Here is a 25,759-nt window from a genome sequence, read left to right as displayed (position 1 = left end):
AGACACAGAGGCAGCACCTGCTTGCAGATCTGTGCCTGAGGAACACTTCTCCCTCATCCTGCAGAGCCAGGGAGCTGAGGAGAAGCCAGGCTTCAGTGGGACCCTGCCCATATGCTGCTGCCTGCCCAGGGAATGGATTGGCTGTGATGAACAGCAGCCACTTCTCCAAAGCCCTCAGCACCCTTGGTGAAGTGGGACACAGAAGGTCAGCAGCTCCCTTCCCACAGGCTTTGGCTGCTCTACTTCAACACAGAGAAATCTGAAGAGCAAATCACTCTTGCAGACACCCAACCACAGTGTCTGTGTGGTATTCTTGTATGCATGCTCATCAGCTTTTACAGTTTTTCCAGGAAAGCCTCGTTTACAGGCAGTCTAACCTCACACATTACATAGTGTGTCTTCTAACCTTATGCTGCTACAACTGAAATAAAGATATACAGATGAGAATCCTCAGAAAAATGAGATGCCAGAAAATAATGTGGAAAATATTCAATTAATTACATAAAGCCCAGATATTTTCACAGATTCAGACATCTTAGTCACATATATCACAGATTCATAACACTCACAAAAACATGAAGCCTGAATTTCTCTTTGTTGCCTATAGGTTCGGATGTGACCTCTGACCCTGACAACATCCCCAATCTCCAGCTTGGTTTTCTGGCTTACTGTTTCTTGGAGTTTCTTCAGCTGTTCAAACACACTGAGACTGCTGGGTGTGCTTGGATGACCTGCAAGAAGTGAGGGAAAGGGAGTCAGGCACTAAAGTCGATGCATTAATTGTCCTTTTGCATTCATCCACCTAAGCACCACAGGAGTCATATCACTAAAAAAGGGTAAGGTCCCAGGCACCATGTGTCCTGGGTAGGAAAACTTCTGGGTGACAAAATTAGTTTACTTTATTATACTTATTTGAGTTGTTCATCTGGGGAAAATATAAAAGGGAGAAGACACTGATTTACTTCTGAAAATGTCATAGATGGGTTGCAAAATTGAAACAAATTTGAAATTGTTTTGGCATTTTTTGATTTTATCATGCTAAGATGGATGAAAGGGGAAAAGAAAAGTTAGCTGAACTTTTTATGCAAAAGAAGAATGAGTCATCTGAGGTGGGGCCAAAGCATTCATGTGATGCAATTTGATGTCTACACTGGGGTGAATCCAACTGAGGTGAATTTAACTTGACAGAACCTCACATTTACATAACACAGCTTTGTAGGACAGTAAATCCTTCATAACTTAAAACCTGATTATTGCTCCAAGTATCCCTGATCACAATTACAAAGGGCTGGAAGAAAGTTTCTTGTGCCCCCTAAGAGCTTTCTTTAGCAGGTACAAATAAATGAATTTGCATTCTTAGCATAGTGTCCATCCAAGCACTAGTGATGTATGAGTAAAATAAGAATACAAGGCTGAAAAGCATTCTTGGTCTTCATTCTATTTCAAGCAGTATTTCATGCAATTCCTTTTAATGCATCTAAGTTCCTCATTTAAGTTCCTCAAAACTGATTTGATTGCATGTCTCCTTTTTCTTTTTTTTTTTTTTTTGAGAGCTGTGCCAGATCATCACCTCTCCAAAGTGAGAGCTGTCTTCTACATTCCAGTTGGGACCATTTGTACCACCTGTCATAGGATTGTTAAATATAAGTATGAATTATCTGTCTGTATAAATGGGCTTGTTCCACAGACATCAGAGCTTTTAACTTTTACATCAAGCTTTCCTTTCTCCATTCTATTAATATGCATTCCTAACACTGCAGATGACACCAGTAAGATTTATTTCAGTAGGATTTGATCAGCTTCATATTAGGGTTGTCAATCCACTACATGGGCTTCCAAGAAGAGCCAAAGTAGAAAGAATTCTGTACTTTGATCTACAAGAAACAGTGGGAGAAAAAGCAAAGAGACAGCTAGACACTAGTGAGTTGTTCTGTTACAGTAATACATTAATTTCAAATGCACAATTACTGCACATTTAGGACTTGCCCAAATTGTAAAAGACTGCTGGCATCCTCCCACTGTGTTTGAAGCTACTTTCAAGTTCATTGCTGACAGTGTCTGTTTGAGCAAGAGTATATGAATACAAACAAAGCAAGGATAAATCCTGAAACCAAAATCACCAGGGCAGGTCAATGGACTGACTTTGGAAACAGAAGTTGTGGCACATTTCCAGCCTAGTTCCTTACTTGATGAAGGTACAGAAAGAACCTTAACAGGCAAATTCTCTGAACAATGTCACAGCATAGAAATGAAATATCATATTACTCAAATGAGGAAAAGGCAGGGACAGGACATAATGTAATGGTTTTATTGGCATCACCCTTGAACAAAACACAAAAAAATAATATAAAATTCCCAAAATGGCCCAGGTAGTATTTGCTCTTCTGTAAGTTTGATCACTTATTAAATTATTTAAGACAGACATAAGTAAAAAAAAAAAAAAATCAAAAGAGGACTTATTTCTTTGATAAATTACCTGATAAAGGAGTTTCTGCTACCATGGGATTTTTCCAGCAGACACAATTTATAACTCCAGTACTATCATCCACTGCAAAAAAAAAAATTGCAAGCATTACAGACTAGGAAAGCAAGCAATCATGTTCCAAGAAGTGAAGATACATAAATATGTAGGGAGATAACTGCCAAGGACATCTCATTCCAACTGGTTTGGAAGGTAAAGTCCAAACTCTACTTGCATATCTGAAATAATTTCCACAGTTGTTTCAGACATGGAAGTAGCTCAGCACCAGATGTGCTTATGTGCATAGTCAGCAAAGTAACACGTATATTCTCAAAGAAAGATCATACAGTAATTTAAATTATGAGGCTTCAGTACATATATTGGATACTAAGTGGTTTTAATCTTGTTGACAAGGTCAGGAGAAGAATTAGTTTTGAAGGCTGAAGTCAGACAAATTAAAACAGGAAACCAGGCACAAACTACAGAAGCATTACAGAAGCATTACTGTTAGAGTGATGGAACAGCACTTCAACATTTGGGGATATAACCATGTCAATAAACCAGGAGTGCAGCTACCTGCAGCTGCATTGGTTTCCAAGCCAATATTATGCTCAAAGTCTGCTGGTCTTTCCAATTCAAGACAATGTCCAGGGAGCAGAAAGGCAGCTCCCCTAGGCAGGAAGGACAGAAGACATGCATGCTTGTGGTTCTGCTCTAAGCCAGGAATTCCCAATTCAGAGTGCAGGTGCTGGTGGCATGCATGCCACTTCCTCTGCTGAAAAGGCTCAACACCTTCTCCTGAGCATGGAGCTGCTCTTCCTGTTCTGCCAGTGACCAATGAAAATCAGTTTGACAATTTCTGCTCCAGGCACTGCGTTGTCAATGACAGCAGGAAAAGACAAAACTCAAAGGAAACTAAAATCTGTCTGAAGAATCAATTGTCCATTGGTCAAGGGACTGTATACAGATGGCTTGTACAACAAACACTCTAAATAGAAAGATACTAAATGTCTGTCAAGGATCATCCAGCCAATATACCTTGCTTCTTGAATGTAACCTCTCCAAGATTGAGATTCCACTCCTCACAAATGGAAACCTGCAATTTTCTTCTGCTCGTTAAAGCAGGTCCATGACTAAAAAAGTAACAGCAATGTTTACTATGAAGGCGCTGATTGATACCTGCAGTCATTTCCTCTGAGAACCATAGCATCAATGCCTTTGTATTGTCTCACATGTTTTAAAACAATCTCCCTGTTTGGGGGGGTCTAATTTCAAATTATTGTTTTGCCTTCCAGTTTCCAAGCAGTTTAGCTGCACATTCCTATTAGTAAACTAACAGCACTTATAAGATGCAGGCAATTCCAAATTCCATCACAAAAGTAGGCTCCTCTCTGCTCTCTCTGCTTTGAGCTGCTGTGTCTGCAACTATTTCAGCAGCTTTAATTTTGTACCAGAGCACAGATAACGATCTGCTGGTAGGATTTCCTCTCCTTGGTACAGACAGACAGCAACTATTTTAGTAGGAGGCAGAACCCTCATAAGCCATGCCCAAGCCATGTGTGCAAGCCAGCAATGGCAACAAGAAGCAGGGCAGATAACATTTCACTCCTGCATTCCCACAGTTTGTAGATGTTCCAGCTTGCACCAACCAAGACAGACAGGCTTCCTAAGAAGGGCCTGGAAACAAACCAAGACTGAAGGATTAGGAGGCCAGACTGCTTCTCCTCAATGTAACAGCTGAAAACAGAGTTCCGGAGAGACTGACCTGTACTTGACCACAGAAGGAATCTGGTAGCAGAGTAAGGTTCTGAAACAAAGTTTTGGAATTTCATAGATGAAAGCTTTGAGCAAAAGGACAAGTAACTCTTGCAATTGTATTCTAATTAGACAATATATTTTAAAAGCACAAGGGGTCTACAAACTCTTGAAAACTTCCTGTGCTCCCTGTGCTGCCCTTCCTCATCTCTTTGGGTTTAAACTTTTGTTTATTTGGGTTTTTTGTGGGTGTACTTTTTGTTTGTTGGCGGTTTTTTCCTGGTTTTTGTTTGTTTGGCTTTGGTTTCTTTGATTCGTGCTTAATAATTTGAGGGGTAGCTCAAAGCTACCTGCTAAATGAGATAATTGTGTAAATTTTTATTTCTTTATGACAAAAAGGGTATGGCTCTTGTCAGGCCTGCATGGACCTATTGAGATGCTGGTGATTTTTTTTTATTTTAAGTCGATTGCCTTTTAGCTTTTAAAGTTAGTTTTGGAATACAAAGAAAAACACACGTGATGTTTGGTTTTGTTGAAAAGCAAAGGAGACAAAGGGGTCAGAAAGGTGCACTAGGTAAAATATGAGCTTGATCAAAGCAATGTTTTAATTAGATATTCTCCTAACTTATCATAATAATAGCAAGAAACAATCAAATCCAAGCGTCAAAATAAGATATTACATAGCATGTAATTTTAATTTTTTAAGCCAGGAAAGAGTAAACTAACTCTTTTTTACAATTATAATTTTGTCATCAGTTCTGCCTCTAGAGTTTTCAGCAGAGGACCTAAGACTCTTTAAAGTGAGTGATGTGTATTCGGAAACAGACAAATAGGAAGTGAGGGGGGAGGATCAAGGCAGGGACACAAAGACATTTCAGTTCCCTATCAGAGGGAAAGTACAAAGGGGGAATTGCTTTGTAAGTCACTTTTAAGCAGATGGAAAGTGAGCAAGTCCTGAGCAGTGTGTGGCACTCCAACTGATGCAACCCCTGTGACTCACCAGAGTCTGTTGAACCGAGAGATGCAAGAAGTTACAAGCAGGAAACTGTCTAAGAAGTTACAGTTTTGTGCTGCCAGAGTCGGCTTGCCTGAAAGGGAGGGCAGGCTGGGGAGGGGCACTCTGGCAGGTAGCCTGAAAACTCAAACCAGGAACTGCTGGAACAAAGAGTGGAGTTGGATGTGAAAGACAGCAGGAAGCCAGGCTTACTGTGAGCTGCACTTGAAGGTCGGCTGATCTAAGGCCTTAATTCCACTACTCTGCAGTTTCTTTTTATTTCTATTCCTCTACTTTCTGCTCCAGTCAAACATTTTCCACAGGTGTAGTTGTTAAACTGATGCTGAGAGCAGCATGGAAAACCCTTACCCACGGAATTGGTTTTGTCTTGGTCATTTTGATTCTGCCTTCCTCTGTTCTCAAGAAGAGATAAATGCATTTGCAGTCAATGCCACCCTGCAGCAGTTTGATGCTGGGGTATCTGGGAGCTGGTTAATTCATCAGCTGTATCTTCACAGCACTCCCAAGGGTCAGGGAACTGCAATCTTACAAGCAAAGGAGCTGGGAAGGGGAGGCACTCTGTGACTCACCTCCACCAGGTGAAAACCCATGGCAGAGGAAGACACTGGCCATAAGGGCTTCAATAGGATCTCTGCATTTGGCTCCCCATTCCTACTGTGAGGTGACCTCCCCCCACCTTTTGAAACTTGCCACATCACCACTGCTGTACTCTGCTTTTTCTCCAGATGTAAAAGACAGCTGAACAAAATGACAATCAGATGTTTCCATGTTAATAAAACTGAATACTGGGAAAAGCAATACAGAGGAGACAACTCCCAGCTGGTGCTGGCAAGAACTGGTGCTATGATGCTTCAGTGCATTTGTTAGGACTTTTGTGCATCTAAACATCAACAAGCTCCTGACAGCTTTTAGAAGTTGGCTCCAAGATATGACAAGACATACAAAAAGTCAGAAAGGATTTCTAAGGTTCAAATATGGAAGAAGTGATTTCCCATTTGTGGACACTGTTCAATACATTTGCATCTAACCAAAGCTACTGCAAATAGGAGAGGAAGGCAGCAGAGTCCAGTGACAAAGCAATACCCAAAGTTAAGATCTGCTACATGACCCCCACATGAACCAATCACTCTGTGTTAACAATTTAATTCTCTATTTTTGAAGTGGAGATAAACAGTAGCTTCCCTACATGTGCCAGGTAATCTCAGCTGTAGATATAGACTCTATTAGGATTAGAACACATTTGTTTCAAGAATACACAAGGACCACATAGGGAGACCTTTCAGTTCTAACGGTAACTAAGATAAATAGTAAAGGCTGATAAGTGCAAGAAGAAAGAGAGACATTTTCCTTACCTCCATAATTATAAAAGGCATCTCGCTCCTTCTTTTGAACCACTGTCCCAACAACATCCACCTGCCTTATAGGATGTCCATTATAAAAGAATATACCTAGACACAAAACATTCTTGATTAGTGTAACAATTTCTTTTAACACCCTACTCTACATAGTCACATTTGTCAATTAAAAAAAACATACTTTCTCATGTATTTAATAAATCTTAAATTATACAGCACCTACACAGGAAATATCCCCTGTATCACTGAAGACTAGGGACACTAAAAGGAGAAAGTATCAGCTGTACTTAGGATACCAAAAGCTTGCATTTGCAGAGTGTCAGAATCTTATTAACCTCTTGTTTTCCTGCACATTTGAATCTGAAAAACAGTTTGCTTGCTGCAGGCTTTAGGGGGTTTTTCTTTGTTGCTTCATTTGGGTTTTTGTTTTCCTTTGCTTTGTTGTTTGGTTTGGGTTTTTTTTATATCTTCATAAGGCTTCAGAATAAATAATAGAACACAAAGGAAGCAGTTTGAGCTTCTCACAATGCAGCTGTTCCTGATTAAGGCAGAGCCTCCGAAAGGAAAACTAACATAATTCTGTCTTTCATTTCTAGAGGAACAGGAGCTGTGGGGGCAGGGGGAGAGCAACAGCCCTCTCAGACTGCAGAGTACACTACTGCAGTCATTGTGGACTGCATCCTGAACTTCAGTTTCTGAAAACACATGTTCTAAAAACATCCCTTCAAAGCTATTTTTGTGCATCTATAAAGATAACTTAACACTTAGAAACATGCCCAGGAAAGAGTGAGAAATCACAGCCCAGTGGACTCTGAGAGCACTGAGGTTGCCTTGCTCTGTAATCCCTTTCAAGAGAGTGACAAATGTTGTTAACAAACACTAATGTAAACATCATACACTGAGGCTTCACAGTCCAACAGCAGGAGGAAAATAGGGCAATAAGCTCCAAATATACCCTGGGCTGGCTAGCTTTCAGTGACTGTGTTTTCTTCAGTTTTCAAATACTGCTGCTTTACTGAAATAAGCCATCTGGGATGTTCAATAACTGTCTTCTGAAAAGTAGATAACTCGAGGGACTCAGAAGGGAACGTTTGGCTCCATACACCGTGGCAAGTGTTGTTCTTACAAAGGGAAACACAGCAGCAAGGGAGTCAGAAAAATGTTCTGTACAAAAAAAACCCTAAATCCAAAATCCAAAAATAACTTGTCCTACATAGCTAGCAGCCTTAAACGAGCCTGGAATTAACTTTCTTCACACAATACAGAGAGAAAACACAAAAGTTTCAGAAGAAATCAGAGGTGATCAGCCAAGCAGCTCATAAGCAGAAATTCTGCTCATAAAAATCCACGGCAGTGTTTTGAGGATGCATCTAGGCTATCATCTCAGATCTGGCTACACTAACCTGCAGTCACTGGTCAGGTCTGGCACAGACAACGTTTAGCAGGTCTGTCCACTTGTCTCCCATTTCATTTACCAAATAAACACTGCTGCAGAAACCCCCAGTGGAGATGCTCCCAGTGTGTGCAGTCATTCACTGAATCTTACAACATCTCTGTAAAAGGTCTGGGCTAGAGCAAGACTGTGGAGCAGAGACTCCAAGCTCCTGATTATGCAAACAAGCAACATGTTATTATGTTTGCTTCCCAGTTAGTAAGCTGAGTTTTGGCAGATGACAGAGACCAAATAAAACTGGTTCTCTCCGTCCCCGTAAATTCTCCTAGAACTCCACCCTTACTCTCAGAGAAACTACCTGAACTAATTTGAAGAATGAATTGATATTTAACCTATAAAAAGTTATTGCACTTGATGACTTCAAGGTGTAAATGACTCGTCCTTCCAGTTTATTTGTTCAAATTAAGTCCATATTGGTAGCAATAATTATATACTAAATATTTGAAGCTGTGGACAAACAATTCAGTGAGGTTCCTAAAACCCCAGCAATCAACACCCAGAGCAAAATGCCATTACCATAACAGCCACAGCACTGCTACAGGGAGCTATAGATACAGAGATCTCTAGGGCAAGTGCTGGTCATGTCTGTACCAGCATTGCTGTGCTGTTTGCCATTTCTTTAATTATTATTACCTCCTTTTATGCTATTTGTAGCTTCCCTTCCTTGTTGATAAGCTGTCACAAAGCAGTGGTGCATGATAACTCTGAGAAAAGCTCATTTCCATGATGTAATTATGTGTTACAACTGAGTTTGACACCCACTCTCATTGCAAGGCTGCTAAGACAACACAATTGCTGTTTTTATCTGGGAGGTTTTCCAACCTTCTTGTCACCATTTATAGCAGCAGAGTAATTGGCCAGGTTTGCTGCTTCCCTTTGTGTTGCTTTAAAGGATTAGTCACTGTGGCATCAAATCCTAATGCTTAAAATGGAAAGAAAAAACTCATTAGGTCATTCAGTCCACTTCCTCAGAGCCAATATAAGACCATTTTGTACAGTAAATTCCTGGCAATCTGTACAGTCAGAATATAAACAATCCCAGTGAAGGGCATCCCACCTTTTTCCTGGGAAGGCTGTGCCATGGTCTAACAGATGTCATTCTAGGGATGTTTTTCCTGACATTCAGACTGTGTTTCTTTCCATTCTTCCTAGTTACAACGTTTTGTTTTGCACTCATTCATTCTTAATTACCATTACTTAATGACTGATTTATAGCCAACCATATACTTAGCTTCAGCTGGTCTTTAAAAGCCCATTAAAGGCAGGAAGCATTGACAACAAACACCTACATTCTTCCTTCCTCAAAAGGTATTAATTTTAGTGTTTTTGTTGTGCTATCATTTGTTGCCAGCAAATAAGATACACTGGAAAATGTCTGTTTTGGTATATATACAGCACCAGGAGAATGAACAAAATTCAGGATGTTGGTTCCAGAAAATATCATTTAATTTGAAGTTTGGTTTAGAAAATGATGCAGGATTGCAAACAAGCAGAGTGCAGAGTGCCAGATGCACAGGAAGGGGAGAAAGCTCAAATGTACCAACTGTAAAGGCTGATATCTTGACATGACAGATACCACCTCCTTAGGATCATCTTAGAAAAAACAAAGGTAATAACAAAACTGAAAAAGTTTCTCAAGCAGAAGCCAACTCAGTAAAGTAAAAGAACGGGAAGAGAAGTAAGAAGGGAAATTCAGGTATTGGAGTAAAGAAAAGAGCAGGACTGTACTTTCTAGGACTGTTCCTGCTGTCATGAAATGTTTGTTGGTGTTTATAATGCTAATTATTCTGATTACATTTTCACATGTGTATGTACTAATGTTCAAGTCCAAACTACAATCCAATTCTGCTGGCATTGAATTGTTTTGTATTTTGTTTGAAAACAATTAAAATATGAAGAACATGATGAAGAACAATTTTTACCAGATGCATTTCCCACACCAGTACTACTAGGAGACATTTATAAGACAGTTTAAAAAGGCCTTTAAAAAAAACTTGCTGTAGGACAGATATCAACAACAGTCTGCAGCCTAATTATTACAATGGATTTATGATAAAAGTCTCTCTCCATATTAAATAACCAGGATAGATAGATAGACTGGTATTTGTGGTTTGTGAAGTCCTCATGTACATAAAAATGGCTGCAAGAAGAGAAAAAAAACCCGCCAGTCCTTCATTTCTCCAAAAATAGCATTGCTGCTATTCTTGCTGTTAAAGAACACTGAAGAAGAATAACAAAACCTACAAGGCAAAGCATATTCAAAGAGCCAAACAGGGGTATTTAGTATTTGTGGACAGAAAATAATAAAAATAAAAAACCACAAACAAAACATCAAAACCAAACCAAAGACATGCACTGTGCTTAGGGCTTATTGCTTTTCCTCATTAATTCTAAGTTCTCTGGGTCCCTCCCTGATAATCTTGCACCATGTCAGGCTTCAGTTGGGAGTAATGAACTCTTTCCCAGCAGAAGACACTGCAGTCTATTTAAAGCCTGTGTAGTGAAAACAGCAATTCAAGGTCAGAGCTGTGTTGCTTCAGCCAAAGCTCACATGTGGGTGACACTGCAGAGCAGCAGGACAGACTGCAAAGCAGAAACTTGTGGGGCAAGGTCCAGCATGGAGGCCAGAATCTACAATAAGCTTGTTCCAATGTATGAAGAATGGCATATATCTATCATATCTAGAAATTAAGGAGAAAAAACCTCAAAACCTCTATCTGTCTTATAATGTATTAATATCCATAGGAAAGAGCAAAATCACACATTCAGCAATATCCTCAACTGTCAAAATTTTGCGAAAAATGTAGAGACAGCAGAGAGATAACAATACATGTGGCCAGAAAGGACAAGCAATTATTTAGAATTAACTTTATCAGAATATAACAAGCACCACCACACAGAGGAAACACATTACCTTAATGTAAAAGAGGTATTGGAGAGAAAGGAAAACCATTTTAACAAATATATTTTATTTTTCACATACAATCTCTTGTTGTTAGAACTTTTAAAAGAAACTAACATCACTTAGCTTAAGGCTGTGGAAAACTACTTCACTGATGTTTGTGAAGTGTTCTTCAATCCCTTCATTAAAAGCACAACAAATCAATCATAATACTGGGTGCATCATAACCAGCACCTATAAATACATACCTGGCACCTGTATAGATTCTCTCAATTCTGTAATATCTTTAATATAGAGCCTTGCAAATGCAGAAAACACAGGATCGATACCCCAGTGCAGAGAAGGCATCTCTTCTCCGTACTTCTCAGACTGCATCCAAAACCTGTGAACACAGAAGGACATTAAATTGTTTTCTACAAAGGTAAAGAGCTTTCACATTCATTATTTTTCACATAAATGAAAAAACAACTCATGAGTGTACACACAATAACACAGCAGAGCGGAGGATGAGACACTGGAGTTTATCTAATAAAATGTTACATTTATCTATCAATATTTCATGTGTTGCCACATGAAATATTCAAAGTATCAATACTCATGACTTGTTTGAAGTACTGAGAATCCAGCAACAGCATTTCCCCCAGTAACTTCAAATGAAATAGAATTTCAGACTTTTCTTCTCTAAAATCCATAAACAGAGAACTAAAGTCAACATTTGTTTAAAAGAGCAGGATTGTGGGATCCTAAGTGGTTACTTTCTCTACAAATGATTATTATTTCCCCATCATTCTCCCTCCCTAACGTACTCATTGTTTGTGCTGTGTTTTATCATGGAGTTGAGGGAGGATGACTTTATTCAAAACAAAAACAGCCATCCCTTCTTTGTTTTGGGCATGTAGTCTCCACTAACATTGAAATTGTTACTTTTCCCTTTTACCCTTTCAGATTTTACAGTTTATGCCTGCAATCTTATGCCATTACAGATCCAATTCTCTGCTTATCACAGTCTTGATGTCAAAACCCCCAGCACTCGATTCAGGAAGATCCTCATCAAGATTTAGAAGCTGAAAATACTTTCTATCAGCTTCTCCTGTAGGTGCAGGAACATTGTTCCTGTAAGGCTTTCCAGGTCATCTTCCTTTTACTAGTAAAAGTTAAAAAAAAGTCAATGTTATTTACCCTTCCTTGGACTGGTCATTTCTTAGGTGAGAAGTTGAAAATATTTGATTTAGTCAGTTCCAGCAGTAACTTCACTACTGAGTAACAAACTGAAATAGTTTGATCACACCTGGATTCGTGTCTTGCTCCCCACTACAGACAGCTCTTCCCAGCCTTTCCTTTTTGCACCTGCAAGGTCTACTCCAAAAGTCACACCATTCCTTTCTCACTCAAGTCTCCCCATGAAGCACCCTTTTTCTACTGCTGAATTGAGACACTGCTCAATAGAAATTTAGAAATTAAGCTGTTAAGTGTATGATTTTAACACAAGCTGCTATTCCTCCATATGGCAGTTCTTTGAATACTTGCTACAGTCAATATCAAATTTAGACCATAAAGTTTCTCAAAGGAACAAATGGTTTGAACCTGTATTTTACTTGGCATACTCATTTTCTTACAAAATTAGTTTCTCCATCTCTTTTTGCTTGCAGTCTCTAGTACAAAGTTACATTGCTTTCTGCTTCATGCCCCCCAATTTACTCTGCATGGTTACAAAGCCTGTCACAGCTCAGCACCTGTTTTTCCTTCTAGACAGACAGCAGACTGAGATAACCAACCAAAAAGAGGCAATCAGGTACCAAGTCTGTCTAACCTGTTGTATTTTGGGTAAACAGACACTCCTTGGGGTGAAAAGCAGAAGTCACCCCTGCACATGTGTGCATGTGAGGGGAAATCAATGAAGCAGCTCCACTGAAGATTAAAAATATCTGTATTTTGGCATTTTATAGCCACTTGTCAAGCCTGAAATGCCCAAATGTTGATAGATCAAGTCCAAGCACACTTTAAGCCTAAATGAAGGGCATCTCCCCAAAATTTTTTACTGCTTTCCTCTTCTGAAGGGGGAAGATTTCTGCAGTGAAAGCTCTTTCCATCTCAAAAACAACTGGGACTTAAATTTCAAATTCTGGAGCTTTCTTCTCACTCCCAGGCCTTGTTACAGCTCCTCACTGGAGATATTTACAGCCATCATATGTCTTTATGTAGAGACCATTCTGTTTGGTTCAAGCCTGCTACAGACGCACAATGCTTTATCTTGCAGCTGTGGCAAACATTCCTTGACAAAAACTAAATTGTGCCCCCAGCACTATGAAGGCATCACAGGATTCCCTGAAGTCCAGAGACAAATTTGCTGAAGTCCTGAGTTACAGACACTCCATCCACACCAGGCTGGGGCAGTGAAACCCTACCCCAGCCACCACTCAGTGTCAGCAGTGTCTGACAGGCACACCAGGGCATCCTGCACTGCAGCCAACGCCTTCCCTGGCCTCTCCACAGTCCCAAGAGCCTTCCCACCCCTGACACCACCCAAAACCAAGCCTATTTTCTTCCTTCCCTCCCAGTGGTCAGCTTGGTAGCTACATTTGAACAGTGGCCTATTTGAAGCCAAAAGTTTGTGGTCAGTTGGAAAGAAAAGATGTTTAGTGCCTCCTGGATGTACAACACTGCTAGTATCAGTCCATTCTTCTCAGCACTTGTCTGTTTGCCCCTAAAGCAAAGCAAGATGTAAATTATTTCCAAAGTATCTATTCAGTGAGTTTCCAAGCTCGTTTCAGGCCGATTGAGAGTATTAAAACCATAATTCCTATAAGGCTGACAAAACTCTTCCAATCATTTATCTTTGGATAAATAATAGTATCTTCCCGTAACTTTTTCCTAAGTTGGCACAGGAAGCCTCTCCAGCCCGGGGTTAATTCATGAGTCATCCTGGCAAAAGTGGAACTTTCCATTATGCTACAAGTGTTTGCAGCTCTTAACTGGTACCATTGGTGATTTGCTATCAGCAAAGAAGATAAGAGCTGCCCTGTACAATGAAGAGCCAAGGGGCAAATAGGGGCATTGTGGAGATGCACAACGTTCTAATCAATGAAGACCCAGACAGCAAACAATAGACAATTCTGACCAGATACCATCTAATTAATGTTTAAGGATTAAACTGGCTCTTGCTGGGAGAGGGCGATCAGGCTTAGCAATATAAACAACACAGAGTCCTAGCAAAAGGTCATTCCTTTCTGCATTTTGTTTTAAGTGCAGTGCAATGACTTCAGGGTTGCTGTAGTGCAAGGAATTCAATCATGTTACAGGAGAAAAAAAGGCAACAGAAGAATCTAGTCCACAAGCAAATTAGACAGAAGATATCAGCATTCTATTTTTCACTCCAGAAAAAGGCTATGAAGGCATAATCAAAACCAAAAGAGGAATTAAGTTCTTCTTGGGAAAACAACTCTGTTTGAAGGGCAGAAATCTAAAGTTTACATAATAGGTATCTGGATACAAATAAACAAGGCTCAATTTGAGATTATTCTAACATATTAAGATTGGGCTGTCTCTTTCACCCACTGCTATCAATGTTAGCTTTCCTGACTCTACTGAGAAGCCAACCAAGTGCATAACCCCAGAGCTACCTTGCTAGCTCAGCAAGGTATTATCCTAGAAGGGAAAGCAAAGAAAATTGGCACCCTTCCCAACCATGCTACCCCCCAAACCCATTTTCTTTCTTCCCTCCTAAGCAGCCTACTGGGTTGTTTTGTCTCAAGAGCTTCCTGTTTAACACCCTATTGATTTATTCAAAATCAGCCCATGCCAATTAATTTCTTGGCTCATATTCTTGTGCCCACCATGTACCTTTTCCAAAAAAGGTAAACAGTCTTCCTCCAATCCCAGGGCAATTGAAACCTCAAAGAAAAGTATCTGTTTTCATGTTTCTTGTTGTGTTTTCTCCAAATTTGATTAACAACCTAAGCTCTTGGAGAAAATTGCCTTAGCTTGAGATTAATAATTTTGAGCCAAGAAAATGTGTCTTGCCAGTGGCTGTCTGCAACTGCTCTGCAAGTGCTGGCACACTGCTGCAAAAACTCTTTCTCAAGTTAGCTGTAAAATAGAAACAGAGAATTTATTCACTAATACAGGCAACTTAAACATCCTACCAGGCTTTCACTCTTCTCCAAAGGCTGCCACTACCATGCTAGCACTGACAATTTACACTGGAAACAGCTCCTAAACTGTTGGATTTGCCAACCCAGTGCATTAAAACAACTTAAAGTCATCACTGGTTTACTTGAATAAACTAGGCCAGAAACTGTGCCTGTCAAAAACTGCTCCACAGGTCAGCCATTCCTGCCACAGACAAAGCAACTTGTGGAAAGAGGAGCAGAGTCAACAGCTGGGTTTTGTAACGCCCTCTGTCATCTGAATTGAAATCATCTGTGTCTGAGTCAACACCCTATGTGACAAACAACTATTATTCAACTTTTCATGATCAGCAGAGGCAATTCCAGCATGGTACAGTCAAACCCACCATTTTTCAGGAAATGTTTTTAATTACCTACAGCCACATACAACATTTTAAATTAAAACCAAATAAACCCATTGTATTATTATACAAGTAAGTCCTACTGAACTGGGAAGTAAAGTTTTTGGTTACAGTTAATATGAAACAAAGATTCTAGACATGAAACTCACCCATAGGTTTTTAAAAATTACATAGTTAAAAGAAAGTATCCAACACCAGTAACAAGATGAACACCATCACTGAGACCAAAACACATTACTGAAAGGCAAAAAAAGGCTCCTGGAAAACAGCTGTTGGAAAACTATCAAACAGTGAGGTAAGGTCAGTTTGGAACCACCTCCTACCTGGTTGTTCTATTACAAATCAAGATGGGGCAAGCACTTTCAGTCTTTCATAATAAACCACTTTCTGCTTCTGTCATGTAAAATCCTGACAGTTTTGATGCTACATGCTGCATGTCTTGTAGTTCTTACATTTAAGTACAATTCCAATTTAAAGACATAGTTTCAAAACAAAATTAAGAAATCTAGAACTCCTCTGAACTTCCAGAAGTTCAGCACTTCCTCAAACATTACTTGTACAAGGGTTTAACATTTGTCTAAGCTGTTCAGATAACAATTTACCAAAAGGAAGAATTATAGATTTTTTTCTTAAAGATGCTCCTTGAAATTCTAAACATTGCATGTCTTTTTACTTACATTAGTTTTTATTAATTAGTTTTTATTACAAGACAAGAGGCCCATCACTGCAACCTTTAGCCAGTGGGGAATCTAACAACCCATAATGGCACTGCCCACAGTGCCCATAAGGCAGGATACAGGTAGGAGCAAAAAAGCTCTTTTATCAATAAACTGACAAGGCTCTAAGTGTAACAGCGTTCCAGTGGAGTTAAGGTCTCCATGTGATAACTTGTAACATTTCCCTCCCTCTGGTTTTACCTTTCCACTGCCTGGAAAACCTTCTGGACAGGTGCACGTGGCTCCAGAAGACCAAACTGGCTCCTCCAACATCCACAATCTTGGAAGGAATGGGGACAAAGCTTAAAGTCCTAGATTGCCTCCTTTTGGCATTGAAATTTGTTTTATATGCAAGCTAAACCTCAAAACAAAGTTTTGGCACTCAATTTCCCAAAACCTGATTCTGAAAAAACTGGCAGGGAGGTGTGTAACAAAATAAACAGTACAAGTAGCTCTTTTGATCCTTGTCCCATGCATTAGATACAATTTCCCATGGATCCAGAAATGTCTGTGGGAGAACATGCACTGGAACAGCTTGCCCAGAGACATTCCAAAGCTGTCTGGACAGAATCCTCACTAATGTGGTCTAGGGGGCCCTGCTTGAGCAGGAGGTTGGACCCCTCCAACCTTATCCATTCTGGGATTCTGTAATTTACTGATACAGCACAAAGGAATTAACTAACAGAGAAAAGAGAATACTCTGTTTTAGCAGTGTAACATAGATTTAGTGTCACTTCCTGAATGAACATTTTCAAATTTCATAAATTTGCATAGAAGTGACAAGACTGGTTAATAGCTTACTGTGCCTGTGAACTCCACAAGTTTGACTTAGCTTCTAGAGGCAAGCATTCCTGTCCATTTACCTCCCTCCCCTTTAAACCGGTTTATGTATCTGGCCTAAATTAGAACAGCTTTTGGAATAAGTCAGAATTTATATGAACATTCATAGCACCACAGAGCACTCCATTACAATCTGAAATTTCAAAATAATTAACCTATGATTTGGTTTTTGCCCATCTTTAAAAACTTGTTCCAAATCCCATTGAAAGGCACTAAATGGACAGAACATTTTTTAGATACTTGAAAGAAAACACCTCCCTGTGGCTGTAACTTCTTCCATGAATCACTGTCACAGCTAACATGATAAACTCATTACTATTTCTGATATCTTGGTATGTAAAGAAACCAACAGCCTTTTATAAACTAATTTAAGTGTCTTCTTAATTGCATTTGAATAGATGTCATTTCCTACCTCATGCTCTGAAAGGAAGTCACTCCTGTATAATCTATCCAGAAAAATATATTAGTGCTCAGTCAGAAGCCACAGGAATGATTTTTCATGTAAGTAATTCTATTTCTTGATATGATTCAGTCCATGCAATGTAATGGGCTTTTTTGGCTCAGTCCATGAATATCACAGGGTGCTACAAAACATAATTTTGAGGATTAGCTATTAAAGATCCCTTCTGTCAAAAAATAAACATTTCAGGGCACTTGAGACAAAAAGTGCATCACATCACAATACCCTGCTCTGTCATAAGCAAGTGCTAGTGGCCAAAGTTTGCACAGACTATTGTTGGACACACAGTAGCTGCTGTCTGCCTTAACAATTGCCATATTATTGCAGCTCCCCTCATTGCTGCTGTACCAAGATGAGATCCTACAAGAAACCAAATTCTACTTTACAACGGTCAACTATTTTTGCCTCATTTTCTAGGTAAAAAGAGAAGAACATTACACACAGAGAAATCAGTACAAGCATGGTTGTAATGCAAAAATAACATTATGCAATGAAAAACTTTGTTGGTTTTTTTTCCAATAAAAAAAAATAGTATTTTAAAGTCTAGCTTTACATTAATAAACAGTTGGTATCTCACATTCTACGTTATTTCCCCTTTTTGCTGGTAGACATATCTGCAATATTATCCCACTGCAATGTCTCTTTTTGGGATATCAGTAAGAAATCAATAGTCTTTAGTGTTATCTTTTTGTCAAATTTTTCTTTATTGTGTGTGTAGGAAATGTTCCCTATTTAACAGGATGGTATATTTTTAATAGTAATTGTAGAAGGCATAATAAACTTCCTGGTTATGCTTACCACACAACCAGGATTGGGTCTGATGGCTGGCCAGCCAGCCATCATTTAAAAAAATTAATTTTCATATTACAGAAGAAGTTATTTGGTCCCAAGATTCCAGAGCTGATCAGGATCACAAGAGAACACAAAGTCCATTCTGGAAAAAAAAAAGACTCCTGGGAAACAGTGAAAGAAAATCAGGATTTACAGAAAGAAAAGCAGTAATACATGTGGGCTTTCTGTTCAGACATTTTTTTGTGCCAGTATTGACTGAGAGCAATACTGAGATGCAAAGCTATCTTTATCCCTTAATAAATTTCTAATCCTAGCTACTATGTGAACTAATGCAAATTTGAAAGCCACAAACAAAAAGAGCAAATCAGCTCGTGACTGCTACGCAAGAGGAAAAGGTTTAATTACCATCTGGAGGAAAGGCAACCATGGTGCAGCATTTGCAAGACATGTTTCATGTGATTTAACTAAAGCTTCTAATAGCTATCAGATGGAGGGGGCTCCACAAGTTTGAAATAATTTGCTTTGTGTTCATGTACAGCTTTGATCAAATAAATCTCATTTCAAATGAAATATAACATCAAATTATTAAAATCGTTAGAAGGAATACAGCACTATACCTAAGAGTAGTATAGTAATAAAGGATATTATTATTTTTAAAAAGTGTTCTAGATGGACTTAGTCCTGCATGGTTCTGTGAAAGATTGTTACAGTCATTACAATATGGAGAGAATTTTTATTAGACTAAGTACTCCATGAAAAAATGCAACTATTTGCCAGTGCAGCTCAGTAGTTGAATATTAACTGAAAATTTCTATAAAAGGAGGTTTTTGTGTTAAATACAAACCAAAAAGTGTGCAGCCTTCTTGAAAGGCTTTATCAGGAGGATCTGAAGTTCTTAATTGCATTAGTCAATTAATCAAAGAGAATCAGCTATGTAAGTTTCAAGTTGTTGATGCCTTCCATTAAATCTGAGGTTTGCTTCTCACTCCCCTACAAAGACATAAGACTATTTCTGAATCTCAGTCTTGGAGAGGGTTTTCTTGCACATCAACTGGAAGCAATAAGAAAAAAACATTTTTTGCTATAGCTTCAATAAAGTCAACATGTTAAAACTTGAATGGCTTTGAAATGCCAGGTTTCCAAGAAATATTCTTGCATTACTTGTTGAAAAATCTGATCCTTATTCAAACTTTGATATTTATATTATTGCTTTTTTCTCCGCCATTTAATTTCAATAAAGTCTATTCAATAAAACATCATAGGTTTACTTGGACACATTCAGGTAATTTGGCAATTTTTATATTTGCTCAGTCATCATTCCCAGAAGTGTTGCTGACATCAAGAGAAATGCACTCCAAGAGTTCTGCTGGCAATGGAGTCTCCATAGGTAGGAAGAACTCCCATTATATGTTGCCAGGAAAACTCACCTCACACAGTCCAATACTGTGATAAAGGTAAGTATCTCAAATGGGGAAGGTGAACTGCCCTGTGAAAATACATTTCCCCACTGACTGCTGAAAAAGTATGGCCAATTTAGAATAAACACACAGACTTTTCTGAAGCCAAAATTAAATCAATCCTATTCCTAAACATTTTAATATTCAATGTTTTTTTACTGCAAACATTGAACTATGTCCTTACATGCTGAAGCTTCCGAATGCCACATGTTTCTATGGCAATTCTTAGATTAACTGATCCTGCAGTAAGGCAGGAGAAAACCCCAAACCAAATAATAAATAGTAGTAAACCCAGGTTATTGATAGGAGCCAGAGTATTGATTCTGGCTAAGGTGTGGGCAAGCTCTTGAGTGTCCAACCTCTGGTATTATCATTTTTTCCTGTTTATATTATTTATGACTGAACTATTCCTGTTACTCATATCATAAACACAAAATACTGAGTACAAGACTAAGTCTCTTTTTGCTCTGCATAAGAGAAAGAGAAGTCTCTAAGACACAGCTCTATCAATGGTACATTTATCAGAAAGCTGTTGTAATCATACTGTTGTTAACATATTCCTAAAGGCTATACCTTCTGAGTGGCTTTCTCACATACAGCTCTTCTCAGCAGTGCTGTTCCTTGTGACTCCACCAGGGCTCTCAACCCACCCCCTTTTATCCTAGTAACCTTCACGAGCCACAGCTGCTGCCCAACTAAGGACTTCACAGCTGTGGCTCATTTAGAATAACTAGAACTGGGGCAAGGCCACTTATACAGTACATAGATGTTACAGGGACTGCTACTATAGGAAGCCTTTAGGAGTGCTGTGTAAGTAGCATGTACAGGCTAACCAAGGGCTCAGGCCCAGCCAGCATGGCTTTTGGGAAGGCAGGTCCTGCTTGATCTCCTGAGCTCCTTTTATGACCAGATGATCCACCCAATGCATGAGGGGAAAGCTGTGGATGCTGTCCTATTGAAGACTTCAGGAAACTCCTCAATCCTGTGTTCCACAGCACTCTCCTGGGCAGGCTGGCAGCCCAAGGCCTGGACAGGGGCTCTCTGCTGGCCACAAAACTGCCAGGAGGGCTGTGCCCAGAGCGTGGTGCTGAGCGGTGCCAGCAGGGCTGGGCGCAGGGAGCAGAGCTGGGAACAGCCCTGTTCCACATCTGCATCCATCGCCTGCATGGGGCACTGAGGGCAGCCCCACTGAGCTCACAAACAACAGCAGGCTGGCACGAGCCAAGGGAGGCTCTGCAGGGGGACCTGGGCAGCTTGGATCAGTGAGCTGAGGCCAGTGTGTGAGGCTCAAGGAGGGGAAGTGCCAGGTCCTGCACTTGGGTCACAAGAGCCCCAGGCAGGGCTACAGGCTGGGACAGAGGGGCTGGGAAGTGGCCCAGAGGGAAAGACCCCAGGGGCACTGGGAAAGAGCAGCTGATCATGAGCCAGGAGTGCCCAGGTGGCCAAGAGGGCAGTGGCATCCTGGCCTTTATCAGGAACAGTGTGAGCACAGGACCAGGACAGAATCATCCCCCTGCACTGGGGAGCACTACAGTGACCTGGAAGCTACATTGGTGCTTAGACTGGAATGAGCCCAATACAGCACAGAGTGCTAACTGTGGGAACAGATCAGAGGAGAAATGGCAGAGCTGATGAAAAAATGCTACCACACAATGAGAAAATATCAATAACAACACAGGGTACATCGATTAAAGGAAACAGAAAGGACAGTGCTGAGTGCCAAGGGTGACAGACAGATTAAGATGGATGAAACAAGAATTACACTCCAGATTTAACCACAAACAAGCCACCTGTGACCTTACAGCAGTTCAGTGAGCTCAAACACCAGAAAGAATTCTGGAGATCAGTGAAAGCGTGGGTGGACAGAAAGTCAAGACAATATAAAAATATACCATTAAATATTTTGAAAGAACTGAAAACAGAATATAGGACTGCAGCAAAAGGGCAATAAATCTTGTGAAGAACACATTTCAAATTAAAATTCTGAAGTGTTTACTTTCAATTAAGAGAAATTGGAGCAGTTTAAAAGAAACAGCTTAAAGAGAGTTAGGAACAGTGGCAAGTGTAAGTGATTGAGTCAATGAGAAAGGATGGTGGTATTAAGCAGCAGGAAGTATAAAGGAGATTTCTAACTCACAAAGAGATGAAAAAGATTGTCATAAAGAGTTTACAGCTATTTTAAGCCAAAATATTTGATGCACAATCAAGATAGCTCTTTAACATCTTCACTTTAACATCTTCCTCTGACATTTAAAGGAAGTAATGAATTTTCAAAAAGCATTGCTTTAAATTCCTAAAGGAAAAATTTTAATATAACTCACTTTTACCTTTTTATCCTTACCATCTGGAAACATTTACAGTTGCTCAGAACTCCTTCTATCAGGAAGAAAAAAACCACACACACAAAATTCAGGCTTCATACAGCCTCCTCCAAACCAGGAAGTCAGAGCAAATTGGGAAGGATTTGCTACTAGCACTTAACCTTCACCTCATGGAGTTTATTGTCAGGATTGAGTGGCAAGCTGTAACTCCAGAGTGAAAGAATATGGGAAAAAATGAGACAGAGTCATAGTTTTCCTTTTCATATATCCTGGTTTTACCTTGAATTACTTGTTCAAGAGTAAGAAAGAAGAAGTTAAGTGCTCCTTTCTCATACCAGACTTTCATCTTCTATTTCCAATGTTATATGAATGAAAAGCCCTGTGGAACAGGCAGACTGTGTTTACACAAGTCTAAAGCAGCACAATGCAGCACCTGCTGAGGTTCAGTCATCGGTAGGATGGCACCAAGCTCTGCTCTGAGCCTCCTTTGTCACACAGGAACTGACCCAGGCAGAGGTGCTGTGTGTGAGCTCTGCACAGCCCAGTGTTTGTAACAGAGCTGAGGCACAGCCAGGCCCTGCTATCCCAGCCCACAGCTGCCACCTCAGCTGCTCTTGTTCACATAGAACTTACCAAATTTTCTTTTAGTTTTGCATTTCTTTCCAGTTATTACAAACTCTAACATTCACACATAAACACCCCCATGCCCCCCTCCCACTTCATTGCCATTAACCCTGAGGCTAAAGAAAAGATAATCCTGCCTCAATACAAGGAATTCATGCTATGACTTTGGACTCCTTTTCCCCCCCATCCTCTATCAACCAGTCAGTTTAAATAAACCTACAGAAATTAGTCCCAAAGCACCTTTTATCTGACAGAAAGCAAGTAAAAATCAAAATATTACATTACAAATATTAACGAAAACTATTATTTAAGCCATCATTGTATTTTAATATCCAAATCAAAGCTATCATCCCACCTGAAGGGGCAAAAGAAAAATTATAGAGAAGAAAAAGAAACTGAACTTTAAAAATTAAGATATGAGAAGTTAAATTGCTGCTGGTGACACTGTTTTTGTTATTGCATTTAATTCAATATATCTGAATGAAATTAGCCTATGAAATTAATAGGTGGAGCCAGCCAGCCAGATCACAGAAGATAAAGCACATCCTTAGGATTGCAGTTGTTTCTTGGTTTTGACCTCACACACAAACAGCCTTGGTTTTAGCATCCTTCTGAACAGTTTTACCTTTTGTGGCAGAGCCATCAGTACAAGGAACCCATAAAGCTGAATATCATTTTTGAAAAACAAACGCTGATTATTACAACAAATCAGTTTAGCAAGAGTACTTGAAAGGCTCTCTATTCATAGGGTGGGACTGGTTTGAAACTGGTTTTATACAGTTTAAAGAAATTGACTCATGACAGAACACTGTTGTTCGATTCATAAACGCTTTGTGTCAGGGGCATCTCAATGCCTCATTATTATTACTGAATTTACACACGGACTATCCTCATAGCAAACTACTGTCACGCTAATAAAATGGTCTGGGGAATGATGCACACCACAGGCTTGATCTTCAGAAGCTCATCACGCAGCTTAAGCTAATGGCAATTGCAGGCACTGAGGTTCATACGAGGATACGGCATTACACGATTTTCCCTGGCTGTTTGTCTCACTGTCAGATGTCTCTGAGGTCTCAGCATCGCCTCGGCTGCTGCTGGATGGACTCGCAGCCCGTCACAACCCAAACTCAGCGCCCGGCTCTGCTAATTGCCCCTAATCCAGGCAACGGGAACGCCTCTCGCTTTCAAGTGAGCAAACGCCCCACATTGGGTGGCAAGCACACAACACAGCTATTAAAATGCAATTATACTTCAGGCTGAGGAAGGAATCACTTGTGGGAAGAGAAGGTTGTGAGATAAGGTAATTCAGGCCTGTCCCAAAGATAAATAAATACCGAAGATACCAAATGGGCAGCACAAGAACATCGCACCCTGCTATGACAGAAGCTAAACAAGTAGCAGGTCAACGGACAGCACCGGACCACAAACAAAAGCAAAAGTTTTCCAACGCCGTCTGGTGCTATTAACACTTTCCTCAGAGCTCCATGTCCAAGCCCCAGCCCCCCAGGAGGCGCTACCTGCCCTCACAGCGCTCCTGACACACACAGCGAGCCCCTCAGGGCCCCTCGGCTCCCGCGGCGGGCCTGGGCACTCAGGGCACCCGGCCAGTCCTGAGGGGAGGCCGTGCCCCGCCTAGGGAGCATCAGCCTCTGCACAGGGCTGGGGACACCCTGCCTGCGCGGCAGGGAGAGCCGGGGGTCTCCTCCGGGATCAGAGGAAAAAGGGTCTCTCTACCACACGCCCCTCCCGGAACGGCACGCAGCGGGGGCTAAAGGGAAAGAGAACAGAGGGAGGGACGAGCCCTCGATCTGCCACGCTGCTCTGAGCTACGGGGGGAGGGTGCGGGCGCCCCCCTCCATCTTGAGCCCGACACCGACTTACCCGCCCGGAGCTTCCGCGCGCTCCTATTGGCTGAGGCGGCCGCTGCCGCGTCACGTGGGCAGGACAAGCCCCGCCTCTTCCCTCCGCCGGTGCCGGGCCCGAGCCGTTGGCGGGGGAGGGCCGCGCGCGTGCTGCCGGTGCGGCGCGTGCGCACGCGCCGGGGAAAAGGGGGAGCGGCGGGGGCGCGCGCTGCTGCGCGTGCGCCGGCGGCGGAGCGGCGGGAGGGGCGCGAGGCGGTTCCGGGAGCGCGGGAAGAGGGGCGGGAGCGCGGGGCGCACGCGCCGGCGGCGGGCGGGAGCGAGGGCGGAGGGGGCGGAGGTGCCGCCGGTGCCGCCCCGCAGGAAGCGGAGCCGCCCGGGCCCCGCTCCGCGACAGGGCGAGGGAGCGAGCGAGTGGAAGAGAGGCCGGCAGCGAAGCGTCATTTTCCGCCGCGGTGCCACCCTGGGACGCCGCTCGCGAGGACGCCGGCTGGGAGCCTGGAGCGGGGCAGCCTCCGCCCCTCCCTGCATCCGCCCCGTGCTGCGAGGCGGGACGTGACCGCTCCCCGCTGCCCGGCGCGCAGCGGCTGCCCCCTCCCAGCGGAGCCGTGACCCCTCCTCCGGCTCCGCCGCCGCCCGTCCCGAGGAGCGAGACCGGCACTTGTTGCTGCCGCGATGGTGACCGGCCCGGCCGAGTAAGGGACCGCCGAGCCCGTCGGGGAGAGCAGCGCCGAGCCCGGCCCCGTTCGGGGCATCGCGGGGTGTTGTCTCCCCGCAGTGACGGCGCCTCCCGGGCGACGCCAAGACTTTGGTCTCCGCGTGGGAATCGCGCCCGGCATCCCCGGCCGCGCCAGGTGGTCCCGGCGGGCGGAGGGAGCACCGCCGCCCGCCCCATCCCTCGGCCGCAGCCAAAATGTCCTTCTTCAACTTTCGTAAGATCTTCAAGCTGGGCGGCGAGAAGAAGAAGAAACAATACGAGCACGTCAAGAGGGATTTGAACCCGGAGGAGTTCTGGGAAATCATAGGAGAGCTGGGCGATGGTGCTTTCGGTAAAGTGTTCAAGGTAAGGGCGGGCAGCGCGGCTCGCTTGTGTTCCCGTAGCTGAGGAGTGACTCGGAGCGTTGCCGGTGCCCGCAGCGGTGCCTCGGGCTCCTGTCTGCCGGCTCCCTCTCCTCGGGATCCCTGTCTGCCGGCTCCCTCTCCTCGGGATCCCTCTGG

General features: G+C 41.9%; 2 protein-coding genes across 9 annotated transcripts in view; one reads left to right on the top strand and one right to left on the bottom strand.

Moving 5' to 3' along the window:
- The window catches only part of STN1 (STN1 subunit of CST complex), a 38,517-nt gene extending 13,864 nt beyond the window's left edge, over positions 1–24,653 (bottom strand). For 2 of the 5 annotated variants that reach the window (XM_063163257.1, XM_063163258.1), the window contains exons 1-5: positions 17,438–17,591; positions 11,190–11,323; positions 6,584–6,679; positions 2,477–2,548; positions 570–731 (exon numbers count right to left, since the gene is read on the bottom strand). In XM_063163257.1, coding sequence (XP_063019327.1) covers positions 570–731; positions 2,477–2,548; positions 6,584–6,679; positions 11,190–11,323; positions 17,438–17,442 — 469 coding nt within the window. In that variant the 5' untranslated portion in view covers positions 17,443–17,591. Of the gene's footprint in view, positions 1–569; positions 732–2,476; positions 2,549–6,583; positions 6,680–11,189; positions 11,324–16,386; positions 16,524–17,437; positions 17,592–24,563 lie in introns of those variants that run through there. The other 3 variants (XM_063163255.1, XM_063163254.1, XM_063163256.1) reach the window with 3 other exon arrangements.
- Positions 24,654–24,916: 263 nt separating this feature from the next.
- SLK (STE20 like kinase) overlaps positions 24,917–25,759 on the top strand; it is a 49,448-nt gene continuing 48,605 nt past the window's right edge. For 3 of the 4 annotated variants that reach the window (XM_063163249.1, XM_063163250.1, XM_063163248.1), the window contains exon 1: positions 24,917–25,604. In XM_063163249.1, coding sequence (XP_063019319.1) covers positions 25,455–25,604 — 150 coding nt within the window. In that variant the 5' untranslated portion in view covers positions 24,917–25,454. The remainder of the gene's footprint in view (positions 25,605–25,759) is intronic. The other variant, XM_063163252.1, reaches the window with a different exon arrangement.

The sequence above is a fragment of the Melospiza melodia genome, chromosome 9 (assembly GCF_035770615.1).
Source record: "Melospiza melodia melodia isolate bMelMel2 chromosome 9, bMelMel2.pri, whole genome shotgun sequence".
NCBI lineage: Eukaryota > Metazoa > Chordata > Aves > Passeriformes > Passerellidae > Melospiza > Melospiza melodia.
The sequence above is the reverse complement of the archived record's forward strand: the minus strand, read 5'-3'. Positions and strand labels throughout refer to the sequence as shown.